The sequence below is a fragment of the Erpetoichthys calabaricus genome, chromosome 1 (assembly GCF_900747795.2).
Source record: "Erpetoichthys calabaricus chromosome 1, fErpCal1.3, whole genome shotgun sequence".
NCBI lineage: Eukaryota > Metazoa > Chordata > Cladistia > Polypteriformes > Polypteridae > Erpetoichthys > Erpetoichthys calabaricus.
Window position 1 is genome coordinate 307,991,044 of NC_041394.2, and position 17,699 is coordinate 308,008,742.

Below are 17,699 nucleotides of genomic sequence, written 5' to 3' on the forward strand. Positions count from 1 at the left end.
GTCTAGAACTACACGATGCCCTATTGTTAACTCTCTTATATGAAGTTATTAAGTGATTTATTTATTTATTATTTATCACATATTTAAAATTCAATTAATGATTTTTTATATTTATAAAGTCATGTATTATTGTTATTGTTCTTTTATAGTTTTCTTAAAGGAACAGTCTTTGGAATTGAGCAACTAAGCATTTCACTACATATTGTACTATGTGTATAATTTGTATGTGACAAATAAAATTTGATTCGATTTTGCCTGCACCTTAACATCCTGGGAATATTGACATTTTCCTGTCAGGCACTACTTTTTCTCTGTAGTGTCAAAAGAGAGCAGCAGCTCTGGGCCACCAAAGACATTTACAGAGTTAACCACTCACTGGTGGTGCACTTTTTTCTACACTGTCACTCAAATCTCCTCATCCCATTTCTTGAACCCTTTTGGACCCTTCCTGTGACAGCTGGGAATTGAGCCAGGCAACTATTTGACTAACAGAAAAACCATTATAATATAGTGCATTTGTACTTTTATTAAAGTGTTCTATAAATTAAAGTGAAGTACTATAAGTCTTCTGAAAAAAAAAAACGTTAATAAATAAGCCATAAAAACCAATAAAAGCCAATAAAAAGGCGCTGTTCCATGAAAATTAAGTGAATCAGAAATATCCATGAATAAATCCAAAATAAAACCATGCTGTCATCTGGTTGTCTTTTTCTTGTCCTTCCTGAGCCCAGTGAATCTCCCACTATCCATCTCACAAGTTCTCCCTGCCAAGGTCTTGTAGCCAGCAGAGACCCCAGCAGCCACCATGACTGCTTCTGTCGGCATCTGCAAAGACACTCCAAGCCAGGCCCTCTTTTTCTTCCTCATGACATTGTGGCACCTACTGGATCCCTAAGAGGGTTCCTCTTACATCCTTTGCTCCTTCCAGGGCTCAGCACAGGGCAATCCCTCTGGAACATCGATCAATCAGTCCTCCACAGGATGGCAACTGCCTGCTTTGCATCTACAAGCTGGCTCGTACTCCGTAATTGTGCCTTCCTTCTTCTCTACTTTTCTTTCACTGTTGGTTTGTGTGGGTTATTGTTTGTTTGTGTTTGTTTGTTTGCTTGCTCTTTTCTCTCTCTGACCTCCCCTATCCTTCTCAGACTACTCTTTTATCCTTCCTTTTGCACAGCGTCTCAATTACAACCTGCAGAAAATAAATGAGCGCATGCTAGTGCAATCAGCTCCAATCACCCCATTAATAAATGCACATCCATGGAGCCTGAGATGCACTGTTTTTAATTATTTATCTAAAAATGCATATCGCCACAGACCTCTCTCATCACAGAGTTAAATAATATTGTTTAGTAATCAAGTTCAATCTGTATCTTATGCAGGGCCTTCATGGCTTTATAGCATTCTAGACTGGGCTGTAAATTTGTGACAGTGGAGTTCAAGCACACTACCTTAGTTAATATTTCTGTGCACACCTTGGAAGATACTAATACATACTCCAAAGGAAATTAACCCAAAAAGTTTTAAGGGTTAAAGGATCATTAATATCTCACATACAGAGTACAGTGAAAGTCTGTGCATTTGTGTAAATGAAAGCAATTTTGATTGGTGAAATGTCAGTTTAGTAAGCGTACATTTGCCCCACATTTACTCTGTTCACTATTAAGTGTCATTATTAGAATACAATTAACGGAGTTAATTCCATAGAAAAAAGATGAATTAAAAGGAAAATTAAATTCAACATTTAACGTAATGGCAAAATTATCTAAATATCATTACATTTCTTAGAAACATAAAGCTTACACTACTGTGCTTTTTTGAATGCTGAAAGGCAGAAGAAAAAATGAGCAGCTAATTAAAGGACGAGATCAATTAAAAGAAAAATGAGTGACTGTGAAGCGATAGTGGGTACAGAGGGCTGGAAGTGAGCACTGCTGCAGCAAATGAACAAAATAAAGCAAGGATTAGAGAGGAGCCATAATTAAGGCTTCTTTCCAATGCCCAAGAGAAATATAGTAATGACTGAAGGAAAAAAGTCATAGCAGTAATGTTATATTTAGCTCATAAAATGTAATAATTTACCAAAGTTACCAAACGTTTCATAAATTCATTATATTCTAGTATCGCAAGATAACATGTACCCCCTGAGATGTATATGGTCATTCATCGTTAAGTGGTTAAATAGGTGTTTAATTATACAGAAATATACACACTTTGGTCTCCCGGACAGATAGTCCATTATCCAGGATGGCGTAAGTTGGATAAGCTTATGAAGGTGACAGTAGGAGAGAAAAATCTATTTAAAAATTGATTCAGGGTGTTAGCCTTCTCACACCCAAGCCCTAGACTGCTTGAGTTAATAATGCCCAGTCTAATCCAAATATCTTTCATTGTTATTCTGAGTGACTTCTGTGTTATATTGTGCCAGCACATGATGTGCCTACATCATCCCTGCATGTCTATCTAGAAGGAACCCTTGGTAAAAACATGAAAGATGTAAAATGTCAATCAATAAACTCCAGACTACCATGGGGGAGTTCAGAATTTAACAGCTGCACACTGCCTTGCAGACTTACAGTACATCTACTATAAATTACACAGGTAATCCTTTGTATGTCAAAGCTTTTTAATTTCTGTTCCTCCTACCTTCTGGACCATCTCCTCAAGATCTGCAGAATTTGAAAGTAGGAACATTTTCTTAGAGTGACCTTTCAGACTGTTCATAAACTTCTCAGCAGGCAGTAGATCATCAAATTTTAGATCTAATATAAATCAAATAAAAGATGTTGTCCATTTAGATAAAAATGGGCACAATATCCATAACAGTTCTTCATAAACAAGAGCTAATAGAATCATATACCGCTTAACAAAAATCTGCTTTGTACATCTGATCGCTTAAAATACTTTTACAAATAACTGTTTCATTTCTTAACATGACATGCCTTGTGGTTTCTCAGTAAAAAAAGAAAAAACAAGAATTTTTAAAATAATACAGTTTATGATCAGATATAGCTCATCTGCATACATTTGGTTGCATGAATGAATTTAACCTTTACTATTGTTCAACTCTTGCTTGTTCTTTTTTGAATTGACTGATATTTTTCAGACTGTTTAAAATGAATTAGAGCAACTGTAATTTCTTCAATTTATCCAAATGGAGGAGATGATCCTATTTTCAGACTATGAAATTAAATATCTTACCCTTTTCAGAAGGTCGCTTTCCTTTCTCTTTTGCAAGCAGTCTAATGTATTTCTTCAGTTCAAGCCTTTCATCTTCTAACCTTTCAATCTTGAAAAGTGGAGACAGCACTTAATTCATACTACAGAAGAAAAACATATTGAAAAAAATACACTTTGACATCTTAGGTAAGAAAATAACCCATGCACTAAAGGAAGGTGCCAGTCCTGAACTGGCAGGCTAAACCAGGTGTCATATGTTTTCTGGGACATCCCTGTGTTTGAATCCAAATGTAGGTGTTGCAACGTATTTTAAAAAATATTTATTTGCCCTATATTTTAGATGGACTAATTTCCCATAGCAGTAACGTATGCAGACATTTCACTGTGCATTATTTAACAGAGCACCTTACTTGAGAATGTCATTGTCGTAATTCAATAATTCTGTAATGGGTTGCTATCATGTCATGTTCTTTTGGGGCTCAAACTATCTGTGAGCATGCAGGCAATATCACAGGGCTGTTGTTAAATAGTCATGGCAGCAGTTTTAAAAGTATGAGCCATATGGTGAGAAAATGTCTATGCTTGGTTCAAACAGAGAAAGCTATTTTCTTCAAAAATGTAAATTTCCAGTTTAGGCTTTGGTTTTGACTGTTTTTCTTTCTCATTATGGATAATAATGCTATACCTGACTACTCCTTTAATCTGCTACTCACTGTCATAAAAATCATATAAATCATTTGCTCCTAAGTATTTTTTCAGAGGAATCAGTCAAATAATTACTGTGTTGTTTGTATATGGCTCCCATATAATGCTTTATTTTATTAAATGTAGTAATTATTTTGTTTTCCATAACTAAAGTTTGGCCATTTTCTCGATGGTAGCATTCAAGTTTTCATATACAATGGGTCTGTTTTTAGGCATGATCTCTCCAATTGAAAATACTTTTACTTACAGAATTGAAAAAAAAAATCACCTTATATAGATTGTCACATACGTGCGCTTGGAAGTCAACCAAAGGGACCAGGAAACGGCAATTCCACGCCAGGCCAGGGGGCAGCGGGGTGCACTAAATCTCTGTCTTTTCTCTCCACAGACCAAACACAAGAAATCCTTCCTGTTCCGGCCCCGAGAACGTCACTTCCTGTCCTGGACCCGAGGACGTCATTTCCTGTGAACCACCTATAAAAACCTCTCATCCTCCATACTTAAACAGTTCTGTTTTGCACTCTAACCTGTACACATTGTACGCTACTTTAAAGCCTTTTGCAGCCAGGGAAACTATACGGGTAGCGGAACCAAACCTTCATTGTGTGTCTGCCTGTTTCTTTCACAAGATATACAGTACTGTATATAAATACATATATACTCACATTTGTACATTTTAATTTATTTATTAGACTTGCTATTTATTATAGACATGCTAAAATACTCTCATGACAAACTCCTTCTTATTAAACAGTTTGTCCAGAGCAAATGGTCTGACTGGAACATCCTAAAGGACGCTAGTATTTTGCAGCGCCCGAAATATATACATCGCGGGTCAGGTCGCCACCACCGCCGGACTGCGAATGAAAAGACCACCGGCAGCATTTGCTCAGGAATACGCTGTCCTTCTCATGACCCTGGAAATAGAAGTGGCAGTGTGCCAAATTTGCATTATGTGGAAATAAACCCTGATCGCAGCCCTGTGCAAAAAGAAGCCTCATTAACTAATATTGCACTGTTTAACTCGAGGTCTCTTAATGGCAAAGCATTGGTGCTGTCAGAGCTCATCACTGACACCAAACTTGATATACTGTGTTTAACGGAGACTTGGCAAAAACCAAACGAATTTGCGTCTCTCACAGAGGCGACTCCAATTGGCTTCACTTTCCACACAGAGCCTCGCAGCTCAAGACAAGGCGGTGGGCTTGCAGTAATTATCAGAGCAGACTTAAACATCAAACAAATCCCAATTGACTGTCCATTGTCTTTTGAGTGCCTGGCTCTTAAACTAATAACGAAATCAGGTCCTGTCTCACTCATTGTTCTTTATCGTCCCCCAAAATACAATGCATCCTTCTTATCCGATCTGATTGAACTTTTGACCCACCTAAGCTCTTACTCTCAGAGAATTATCCTTCTTGGTGATTTCAACATCCATATTGACACCCCCACATCTAAACTGAGAAATGAATTCCTGTCCTTACTGGACTGTTTTGACTTGACACACCATGTTGATTTTCCAACCCATTCTGGCGGTCATATATTGGACCTGATCTGCACTTCTGGACTATCTGTGGCCAACATTTACAGCACTGATTTGGGACTCTCTGACCATAAAGCAGTATTTTTCACTGTTTCACTGCTTTTCCCTCCTCTTACCTGTAAACAACAAATTTCTTACAGAAACCTTAAAAATATCTGTCCCTCTATCCTTTCTGGATCCATTTCTGATCTTTTACTGTTTGCACCTATTCCATCAACACTAGATAGTCTTGTTGACCACTATAACTCAGCCCTTCATTCAGCATTAGATAAAATGGCTCCTTTAAAACATAAGGAGGTTTCCTTTAAACGTTCAACTCCTTGGTATAATTCAGAATTGCGATCTATGAAAGCAGCTGGCCGACACCTTGAGAGAATGTCACGTAAGACTGGCCTCACCGTGCATATCCAGGCTTTCTCTGACCACCAAAGAGCTTACAGAGAAGCCCTAACTTCTGCCAAGAACACCCATTACGGCAGAATAATAGAAAGTGGCCATGATAACCCAAAGGTTTTGTTCTCTGTAGTTAATAAACTACTCGAACCCGCATCTGACCCAACTACCTCTTCTACTGAAGTCTATGAGGAATTCCTCCACTTTTTCCGTAACAAAATTAAAGATCTAAATAATTCAACTAACATAAATACATCATCTGTTTATATCTCTCCCTGTTTTACCACTCCATCCAGCTCCTTCTCTAAGTTCTCACCAGTCACATCTGCGTTTGTTAATAACCTGCTTTGTAAGATAAGGCCGACTACTTGTGTACTGGACCCCATCCCCACCACACTACTTAAATCCTGCCTTCATGCCATAATCCCGACTGTTACAACAATAATAAACTCATCCCTTGACACTAGCTCTGAGCCGCTCACTTTTAAAATTGCTTCTGTAACCCCAATGTTAAAAAAGTCTGGTCTTGATGCTGACAGTCTTAACAATTTTCTTAACTATTTCCCACTTACCTGTTCTGTCAAAAGTTTTTGAGCGTGTTGTAGCTTCAAAACTCACCAATTACCTAACCTCTAATAACTTGATGGAATCCTTTCAGTCTGGTTTCAGGGCGCGGCACAGCTGTGAAACTGCTCTGCTACGGGTAACCAATGATTTGCTTATGGCAGCAGACTCTGGACAAACCAGCATATTAATTCTATTAGACCTGAGTGCAGCATTTGACACTGTCAGACATGACATCCTACTGTCCAAATTAGAGAACATGCTGGGTTTCTCTGGCACTGCCCTCCAGTGGTTCATGTCCTATCTAACTGATAGGCAAGAGTTTGTTAGTCTTGGCAACAGCAGATCCAGCTCAGCGCCGGTCACACAAGGAGTCCCTCAAGGCTCTGTCCTCGGTCCTCTGCTTTTCTGTATTTACATGCTTCCCTTTGGCCATATTATCCGTAGCTATGGACTGGGTTATCATTTTTATGCAGATGATACTCAACTCTACTTCAATGTTAAAAGTGGAACTTCATCAGAGCTTTCTCAGCTCATAACCTGCCTTAGTGAAATTAAAACCTGGATGGAGCAGAACTCTTTAAAATTAAATTGCAATAAAACTGAACTCCTGCAAATTGGGACTAAAATGCAACTTAATAAAACTAGCTCCTTCCCAGTCTATCTTGGCAGTGATCTCATCAGACCTGCCTCTACTGTAAAAAATCTTGGTGTCATTTTTGATTCCTCCCTCTCTTATTCCGCCCACATAAATCACATTAAGAAACTTTCTTACTTTCACCTCCATAACGTATCCCATGTTCACTTCTTCCTCTCCTTCCCTAATGCTGAGAAACTTGTCCATGCTTTTATCACATCCCGCATCGATTATTGTAATTCCCTACTGGCAGGTACCCCTTCTAATCTTATATCACAGCTCCAGCTTATTCAAAACTCAGCTGCAAGAGTCCTTACTTGAACCAGCAGCAGCGAGCACATCACACCCATCCTGCTCCGTCTTCACTGGCTCCCTGTGTCTTACAGAATCGAATATAAAATCCTACTAATAACCTACAAAGCCTTAAATAACCTCGCGCCAAACTACATCAGTGACCTACTCCATCACTATGTGCCTGTCCGCCCACTAAGGTCCTCTGATTCTGGCAATCTTGTTGTGCCCCACACTAATCTACACTCCATGGGTGACAGGGCCTTCAGCTGTATAGCGCCCAGACTCTGGAATGACCTACCGAAATTAATCAGGTCAGCTGACTCCATGAATTCTTTTAAAAAACAACTCAAAACTCATCTGTTCAGGAAGGCTTTTAGTTCTATTTGACTTTATTACCCTTCTCTCAGTTTACTTCTCTGTCAAGATGCTAATGTAACCTGTGTGTGTGTGCGAGACCATCAATTATGGTGTCTGTTTTTTTTTCTTTTTCAGAATTCACTGTCTTAATCTTCTTTATTTATTTATCTGGTTTGTAATAATAATAATAATAATTCATTACATTTGTACAATGCTTTATACTGTATACACTGCCGTTCTTTATTATATTCTGTAAGTGCCTTGAGCATGGGAAAGGCACTATATAAATAAAATGTATTATTATTATTTGAATTGTTTAAATTTCACTAAAACTAGAAAAACAGAGAAGTTCAAAAACTTTTGACTGGTAGTGCATAAACAGTATATATATTATATACAGTATACAGTGCAGTCACATACACAAGCTTGGACAGTTTGTTATGGTGAAAATTTTTATAAATGTTCAAGAGAAAGGAATGGATGTTATGCAGTCATTGGCCAATTTTTCTCTTCTGCCCTTAGACTGGAGAAGAAACTAGGAATACAAGCACTGACGCTGTAGCCACTCAACTGCTACTCTGTATCATATACAGGACCCAAGGAGTGTTATCACAGTATCAGACTTAATGTTTTACAAGTGAGAACAGTTCAAATGCAGTTAAGTTTGCTTATTAAAAGAAAAATTACCTCTTTCAGTAGAACTTGGTTTTCTGCTCGGTATTGCTGTTGCCTCACAACCTTGCTTCTTCGAAACGCAGTTAAATCAACTTGTTTGATATCTAGGCCTAAACCAAACATTACAAGAAAATAAAACACTATATATATTATGCAATGCCTTTAGGTTGTGAGACAAAATCAGTGTAAACAGGGAAAATCCATGTGGATATGAGGAAGATGTGCAGTCTGTACATAGTGGCCAGTGCTCACATTTATTAAGCATTTAGGAGCAAGAAAATGTTCCTCACTGGCTCAAAAATCTCAGAGTGACACAAATTTGGCCCTACTCTTAGGAGTGAGAGAAAAAGATTTTAACAGTTTTCCTAATTTAGGAAACTACTCTTAATTAACTTCACTAAGATTTAAGAGAGATCATGAGCCATTAGTAGATGATGTTCTGGCACATCTGACACATACAATTTGGGAAGGGTAGGATGTTTTGGAAATGCTGGTCAACAGTGGACTTGTAAAGAGATATTGATTTGTACTTCACAATTCAGAGTAACGGGGATTATGGAAGAGAGGTGAAAAAGAGAGTGCAAGCAGGGTGGAATGGGTGGAGAAGAGTGAGAGGAGTAATTTGTGACAGACGATTATCAGCAAAAGTGAAAGGGAAGGTCTACAGGACGGTAGTGAGACCAGCTATGTTATATGGACTGGAGACGTTGGCACTGACCAGAAAGCAGACAGAGCTGGAGGTGGCAGAGTTAAAGATGCTAAGATTTGCACTGGGTGTGATGAGGATGGATAGGATTAGAAATGAGTACATTAGAGGGTCAGCTCAGGTTGGACAGTTGTGAGACAAAATTAGAGCGGTGAGATTGTGTTGGTTTGGACATGTGCACAGGAAAGATGATGAGTATATTGGGACAAGGATGCTAAGGATAGAGCTGCCAGGGAAGAGGAAAAGAGGAAGGCCTAAGAGAAGGTTTATGGACGTGGTGAAAGAGGACATGCAGGTGCTGGGTGTGACAGAGCAAGATGCAGAAGACAGGATGATATGGAAGAAGATGATCCGCTGTGGCAACCCCTAACGGGAGCAGCCGAAAAAAGAAGACCACCTCACATGGGCACTTTGTCTATACGAAAGCCATGTGCTATCAGCTAAAATGTTGGTAATGTTATTTTGGGGAAAATGCAGCTTTGTAATGGTGATTTTTTGGTATCTCACAACCAACTATTTCTCAAATATTGCACCAAATTTTGAAAACCCTTACAATGCTTGCAGTAATACATAGAGTTATACATTACATTTCCCTACGTCTCCAAGTAAAGTAATGTTAAAGCATGCTGCATTCATGAGAATTGGTAGTTTTCCCAGCATTGCTGGTGTGTTTGATGGCATGCACATAAAGATCATTACTCCAAGTGTGGATGAGCAAGCATTGGTGAACCTCATGCAATATCACAATATCAACACACAGGTGGTCATGGATGCAAACTGTTTTTTAATAGCCAGCATGTTACACTGATGATAAGTAGGGCTAGATGGTAGAAATCCCTGGGATATTCACGTTACATTTTGCAAGCCCAGGAGGGTTCAAGAAGGCAGGTGGGCCACTCGATAAAGAAAGACGATTAGGAATTCAGGAAGACGATCAGAAACACCAGAAGCATAAATGCAACCTCAGAAACAGCACAAGAATAGCCATCACTAACTTCAGTAACTGTTATTTTACAAGGCATTTCCCACGGTCTAAAGAGCGTGAAGGTGATTCTTCTGGAAGTATGGCTGTGAATCATTTATTGTTCAATAAAACTCGCATGTTATTGGGCTTTACTTTCATTCAGCATGTATCTCAGTCTTTCCATCTCAGTGCTCCTTATAGTATTATTCTGGATGTTGTTGCCAGGGGGCCCGTTTCAATGTATGACTCTAGGGTACTCCATGAGGGGGGAATAAACCATTTATTTGAACATAATCATGTCACTTTGCATATTATTTCTATTATTATTAGTAAATGTATTGTTATCATCTTTGAGGTGAAGCTTCAGTGTTAGAATTAGAAAACTACAAAACATCATCATGATCCATCCATCCATTTTCCAACCCGCTGAATCCAATCACAGGGTCACGGAGGTCTGCTGGAGCCAATCCCAGCCAACACGGAGCATAAGGCAGGAACCAATCCCGGGCAGGGTGCCAACCCACCGCAGGACACACACAAACACACCAAGCACACACTAGGGCCAATTTAGAATCGCCAATCCACCTAACCTGTATGTCTTTGGACTGCGGGAGGAAACCGGAGCACCCGGAGGAAACCCATGCAGACATGGGGAGAACATGCAATCTCCATGCAGGGAGGACCCGGGAAGTGAACCCAGGTCTCCTAACAGTGAGGCAGCAGCGCTACCACTGCACCACCATGCCGCCCTACATCATCATGATTTCCAAGAAAAGTACAAAATGCCTTCATGAGTGCCATTTTGTGACTTGGTGTGCCATACAATCATCACATCAATCATTTTCAAATGTGAATTCTTAATCCTCGCTGGTAGTGGGTGTAGGACACTTCATAAATACTTCTGATGTCCCACTCTGGGGTTAGGACAAGTTCTTATCCTAGTCAGACTATTAGCGCAATTCCAAGGAGTAATTCTGAGACACTTGATAAATGTGGGCACCGGTATTTGACAGCAATGTGGCTTGGCCACGCACATCCTTAAATAGACCACACAAAATAAAAATATACTGCTGTGTTTTCTTTACATTTTACTCTGCAAGGTCTTAGTTAATGGTGAACTGTTATTAATTTGTGTGAATGCAGGAAAATTAACAAGCACAAACTGCCTCATGAAAGTAAGTAACAACAAAGACTGAAACCAAATGGGGAAAATGAACAGAAAGAAAGTATACATATTTTCAATATTCTACTCATTTTGCGCAGAGTTCCAGGATAGTATAACATGGACGCATTATATAGCCTAAGTAAACATGCATAGTACTGGAGTTGGAAAAATGGACGTTACAATTAAAGTGTGTAATCCATTACTTCATGAAATACTTGGAAATTATTTAGATAATATTAAGGAAAGAAATTTTGAAAAGGATAATGTCAGACCACAAGGCACTTCATCACAACACTGCATTGAATACCAGACTGACTGCATAATTTAATTATGCCAAGTGCGAAACTAGCGTTTCTAATATCATACCGTGAAATTCCTAGCTCTTTATAAAATAACATAAAGGCGCCATTAAAATTTAATATGAGGGAAATTACACATTAACTACTGCAGTTACTCTATAAAATAAGAATTACAGAAACAAGTTAATGTGTGACATTAAAGTGCTTAATCCATTTTAATACTGTGTTGATGTTTTAGAACATCCAGATTACACTTCAAAAAAATATATACATATCATGTCTGTATCTCTGCCTGTTGGAAGGTATTTTTTAATAACTCTTGAATCAGATGGACCAGCGCAAATCTGTTTTGGCCAGGATGCTTCAAAACACATAAACAGAGCTGATTAGATTCTTGTTACTTCAGATGCATATAAACAGACTGGAAATTTAAGCAAAATTGTATGTTTTTTAAAAATAAATCACATGAAACAGATTCAAATGAATTATATACTGTACATCAATATCATGCACAGAAAATTGAAATAGTATCACCATTACACAAAAATACAATTATTTTGCCTCTATCCAATGTCTAAAAAAAATTAATGGCCTTGCTTACTTCGCAGCAGGCCCAAGTCATCGGTAAGATTCTGTATGCATCTTATCTGCTTTCTTGTTTCTAATTGTTAATGAGGACACCACAAATATTAAGATTGAACACAGCAATTCAAAATCCAAACTGTGTAACTTAAATGAAGCCTTACAGTGAAGTGATAATACTGTATATTTATAGAACACCCATCAAAACTAGCAAAACACAAATTAAACACCTTTTTATTTTTTTTAATCTATTGATAACCAGCATACTACAGTGTGTAGTGTTTGTTTGCCTTTCTATCATACATGATTAAATATTATTGTATTCTTCATTTTAGCTAATTGTTGTAAATACAGTTTGCAATAATTAAAAACTGTGAAACCTAAACACCACTTGCTTGTAGTTTCTGAGCGCTTTAGTGAGACACTAAGCACAGAATTAATGAAAGACAAGAATCTGATGTGACCAACTGTATAAATCAGCCTAACTAAAAAAATTACCAACGAGAGACGTGAGAAAAGTCAACGCTGTTCTAGTTTTAAATGCTGAATGCTTTGGTGAAAACTGCAGGTGTTACAGAAATTGTGTAAAAATTCTGTTCATTATTTCACTCACTTATTTGTGAATATTGAAAGTCACTTAAGCACTCGTTGAATATGAGCAAAGCATTTAAAAGAAATTAAATTAACCAGACTATAAAATAATTTTTAATTGTTACTTTGTTGATATTATTTTACCATTGTATTATAGAGTACAAATGCATTGCTGTCTCTAAGTCAGGTGTCCCTTTAAAACAGAATTGAAAATCTCAATAGGATTACTTTATTCAATAAAGCATAAATAAAATAAAAATTAACATCCGATGGAAATTCAATATCTTACCTAAACGCTCTCTAAAATCTTCATTTTCATACAACAAGTCGCTGATCTTTGCATCAAGATTGTTAATCTCTTTTATAAGAGACTCAATTTCTTTGTCTCTTAGTTTCACTTGATTCTTATACTTGTTAATTTCCGCAATAGCACTTTCCAACCCATATTCACCCTGCCAGAGCAATTACAAATAAAATGAACATATTAATATCTAGGACAAAACTGTGATCATTTAGTTATTTACCAATTATCACTTTTTTAACACACACAGAGAGAGAGAGAGATTGGTACAGGGCACTGATACAAACAGTCCTTATTATATTTCATTAGTTTCTAATTATCAGTTTTTTTAAACACTCAAGATGTCAGTAACACTGGGCAATACTTCCTGAAATATTTTTGGTGATTATGATGGATAGCTTTCAAGTTGAACACAAATGTCATTTCAGATTGACTGTAGCAATTTGGAGAAACATAAAATGCAACTTTTGTTGAATTTAGCATGTTTAATTGCTGACACATTTTGTTAGTTCAGCTAGAACTAAAAATCTTTTTCTGTTGATTTTCATTAATACGTAGCACCTGATGCTTCTCATGTCAATGTCCAACAATAGTCAGTCAGGATTGATGGATTTCCCTTGCTCTGTTACTAGTTTTCCATTGATATAATGTCCTGGTGGAACTTTTCGTGTTCATCACTGACCACACTAGGATTGACAGGAAGAAGACCATGTGTGAGAAAATGAATAATTGGTGACATGTTGCACTTCATGGTTTTTTTATGCTCGAAACATGTCAACCAGCTATAGGTGTAGTTTGGTGCTCCATAGTTGCCAAGAAGATTCTCAACAACATCCTTGAATGCCTTCCATGCGATTTTCTCCGGCCTCACTAGGAGATCTTCAAACTTTTTGATGTTGTGTCTGATTTGTGGACCAACAGAAATGTCTGCATTATTCTTGGCATCAAATATTGAAATAATTTACCTTCCTTGTTCATCACTTTCTTGAAATTTTCTATTGGTCCAAGTTTTATATGAAGAAATGGCAAAAGTATCTTTGTTGGAGTAATACATAGCTTATGTGTCACACTTTTCTGCCTTGGAACCAAATGCATATGGAGCAGTTGAGTCCTCTCAATTTAATAAGACTTTTGAGTATGGCTGTCCCATTCTCAAGTGAAACAACAGGACTTGGTCTATCTGTATACTGTATTGTATACAGTATGCATACTTATAACATGAGAGGAAATCAAAAAAGTATGTGACTGCAATAAAACAGTCCATAATTGGAAAATGTAAAAGTGATTTTTTGTGATCAGCAAGCCAAAATCCTTAAAATAAACCAAAATGTGTCCAAGAAGCAAAATCTTCATTGTCCAGTGTGTTAACCGATTTTTATAATTTGTTTAATTTATACGTAACAGTTATGAAAGTAACTAGTTTGTTGAGATGTCAGTTCTAGAAAATATGAAATAGACCTAGTCCTAAAGCAAAACAGTGGTTGACAGCTTTCATTTCAACCAACATCAACATTTTATGGCAAAATCAAGGTGAAATTTATTATCTCTGATTGGGAAGAAAAGAATTTGGAATTGGGGGATTTTAATTCATTTCAGCCCCCAACGAATCCTGGAAAAGCAAACGTACTGGCAGGATTTCTAGATGCATAAGAATGAGTATCAAGTTAAATTGTAAATTCCATTAGCAACAAGAATTGTAGCATCAGTTAGACAAATGTTTGTCTTGTTATATAGTATATACTGTATTTTACTTTTCTACTGTGAGAGGTATCACGTTGGGGCTGGCAAAGAGCTGAAGCCGCGTCAGGATCCTTACCCAGCTGGGACACCAATATATTAGAAGGACATAGGAAGACGATTTCTTCTGGGCATTGTCTTCCCCAGCACGCCAGATAGCAGTCCCCCTTGGCTCTTGCACCACAGTGGATTCCCACAGGTATCATTGGGAACTGTAGTTCTTTGGTACAGTCCTGTTGGATTCTGTGAGTGCCACCAGGGGGTGCTGAGGGGGACTAGCAAGCCCTACATTGTTGGCATCCAGCCTCTGCTGGACGTACAGTTGGGCCACAGTTTCAGGACACCGGAAATGTTTCCAGATGTTACATAATAGGAGCTGCCAGAGTTGGGAGCAAGACAAAGCTTGCCTGCAGGAGTGGAGGAGAGAAAGAAAGAGTGACCACAGGGAATTACTAAGTGTGAGAGTACTGTTGGTAGTGTGGGGAACTTACCTGTAAAGAATTTCAAACAATTAAACCCTTTGAACTTGTGTCCGACCCTTTGTGTCGGGACTTTGGGGAGCTGCAGTACCTTGTGGTGACCACATTATGTATATAAAATACTTAAACACTTCAAAATACACTGAAACATCTAAAACATAATAATACAGTACATAGTAATAATGAAAATACACTAATATTAAAAGTAACTACATAGAATACTGTACTAAGCAGTGAGACAGAGAATCTTCATCCTTTAAAACCATTCCAATCATTGACCGGCTGTAACCTAATGCCACCTCTTTCCAACCACTTTATTATTTCCACTTTTCCTTTTCTGTGATGCAGCACCAGCACTTGCATAAGATTTATGCTTTAGAGGCATGGTTATAAGTGTAAGTAAGAGGGAAATTTAAGTCAAATACAAATTTACACACTTAACACAGTGTCAATGGCAATATGATTCAAACTCCTTACTAGGGCCGATGAACTGTTAAACCCAGAAGCCGCACAATGTTTTCATGAGCATCACCAAGTGCCGTAGTGTGTGTGTGCATTTGTTGTTATGAAACATTGAATTTATCTCAGAATTTTAATATAATAGGCTTTACAGCAGTCAGTTCTTAAATATGAGTTTTCTATAAGTCAGACGTTCTTAACCCAGGGACTGCTTGTACTGTAAACGCTTATTTCAAAATAGAGATCTAATTATTGGTACCCAGATCCTACATTCACATCCACAGCAGTTCTCATGTATAGACTGCATTACAAAATAATACATTTTAAATATATTTTCCTGGTAATTTAGAAATCTGCCAACATAATGGGGCTACCTCTAGTTCATCTGTTAGGATCTGACTGGTATATTACAAAGGCTTAAGAAAGACTGTGTGTTATATTGCAATACGTTTCTTTAAAGCTCCTATTCTAAATTGTCACCAATGCATCCATCCATCCATTATCCAACCCACTATATCCTAACTACAGGGTTACAGGGGTCTGCTGGAGCCAATCCCAGCCAACACAGGGCGCAAGGCAGGAAACAAACCCAAGGCAGGGCACCAGCCCAACGCAGGGCACACGCACCCACACACCAAGCACACACTAGGGACAATTTAGGATCGCCAATGCACCTAACCTTCATGTCTTTGGACTGTGGGAGGAAACCGGAGCACCCGGAGGAAACCCACGCAGGGATTACCCGGGAAGCAAACCCAGGTCTCCTAACTGTGAGGCAGCAGTGCTACCACTGCGCCATCATGCCACCCACCAATTCATTTACTTTAAAAATATTTCATTAAAAATAACCTAAAAATATAGTGCTCCTGACATACTACAGAATCTATAGAATATGTAATACTACGTGTTAGCTAAATAAGCTTAATTTCTGAACAGCTTCATTCAGTACGTACAGCTTCATAGGCACGCATTTTGGCAAGTGTTTCACTGAGCTCTTTATCCTTTTCTTTGGCATCAGACTCTGCTTGACTGGCTATTTGCGCCATCTCCTGTAGCTTTTGTTCTGCTGTCTGCGACTTTGCTTGTAGTTGACCAATTTGGTTCTGACAGGCTATCAAAGAATGACCTTGAAGGAAGAAGAAAGAATATGCAATTTTAAAGACGCAAGACATTGTTCCAAATAGATCAATTGAAATACTGCATTTCACAATAAATGAAAAAAAAAATTCTCAAAAGAATAAAGTTGAAATTTCACAGTCAACGCCCACTTATGAAATATTAAAAATTTTAAGTTTTCTTGTGTGGAGGTACAGCCGAGAACACCAGTTTACTTCTAAGCTTGGCTGGCCATGGAGCTTTCATTTAATTCAGCCGGCACTGTACAGTAGCAGAGTTAAGGAGTGAACCTGTTAAACAATGAAGAGAAGGGCCAGCTATCATTCTTTTTACTAAGCAGATTATTACACATTTTTTGCTACACAGCTGGAGTGATCAGAGAAATATCACAGACGTGTCTTATGCATGGCAAGTTAATGTTACACATTTTTTGAGAAAGACATGATGAGAACAGTAGTAGACTGATCACTATCCAGGACCTGGCAACAAATAGAAAAAATAACAAAATGTTTGCTGTATAAGGAATACAAGGGAATTTCTATACCGCGGTATTCAACTCCAGTCCTGGAGGTCTGTTGTGGCTACAGGTTTTTGCCTTAACCAAATTTTTAATCAGAACCCATTTATTTACTACTAAAGCACTATGTACTTGGTCTTAGTTTTAGTTAGCATTTGTTATGATTCAAATCAGCGTCCATAGAAGGCCACTTCAGAAGAGTCCAATGTTTTGTTCTTAGCTTTGGGTTCTTGGGTACTTTTAATTGTGTGTTTTGCGTTATCCTGTTGGGAGGATCCATGACCTGCGACAGAGACAAAGCTTTCTAACACTGGGCAGTATGTTTCACTCCAGAATGTCTTAACAGTCTTGACAGACACAGCAAAGCAACCCCAAAACATAACCAAGCCTACTCCATTTTTCACAGTATGTATAGTGTTCTTTGCTTTAAAAGCTTCA

At 38.0% G+C, this 17,699-nt stretch overlaps 1 protein-coding gene across 1 annotated transcript in view; it reads right to left on the minus strand.

Annotated features, from left to right (window-relative positions):
• Positions 1-17,699, minus strand: part of LOC114661842 (centrosomal protein of 290 kDa-like) — a 101,796-nt gene that overhangs the window by 62,979 nt on the left and 21,118 nt on the right. Inside the window, exons 7-11 of the mRNA XM_051931034.1 lie at positions 16,582-16,754; positions 12,942-13,104; positions 8,358-8,455; positions 3,199-3,286; positions 2,644-2,759 (exon numbers count right to left, since the gene is read on the minus strand). Of these exons, the coding sequence (XP_051786994.1) occupies positions 2,644-2,759; positions 3,199-3,286; positions 8,358-8,455; positions 12,942-13,104; positions 16,582-16,754 (638 nt within the window). The remainder of the gene's footprint in view (positions 1-2,643; positions 2,760-3,198; positions 3,287-8,357; positions 8,456-12,941; positions 13,105-16,581; positions 16,755-17,699) is intronic.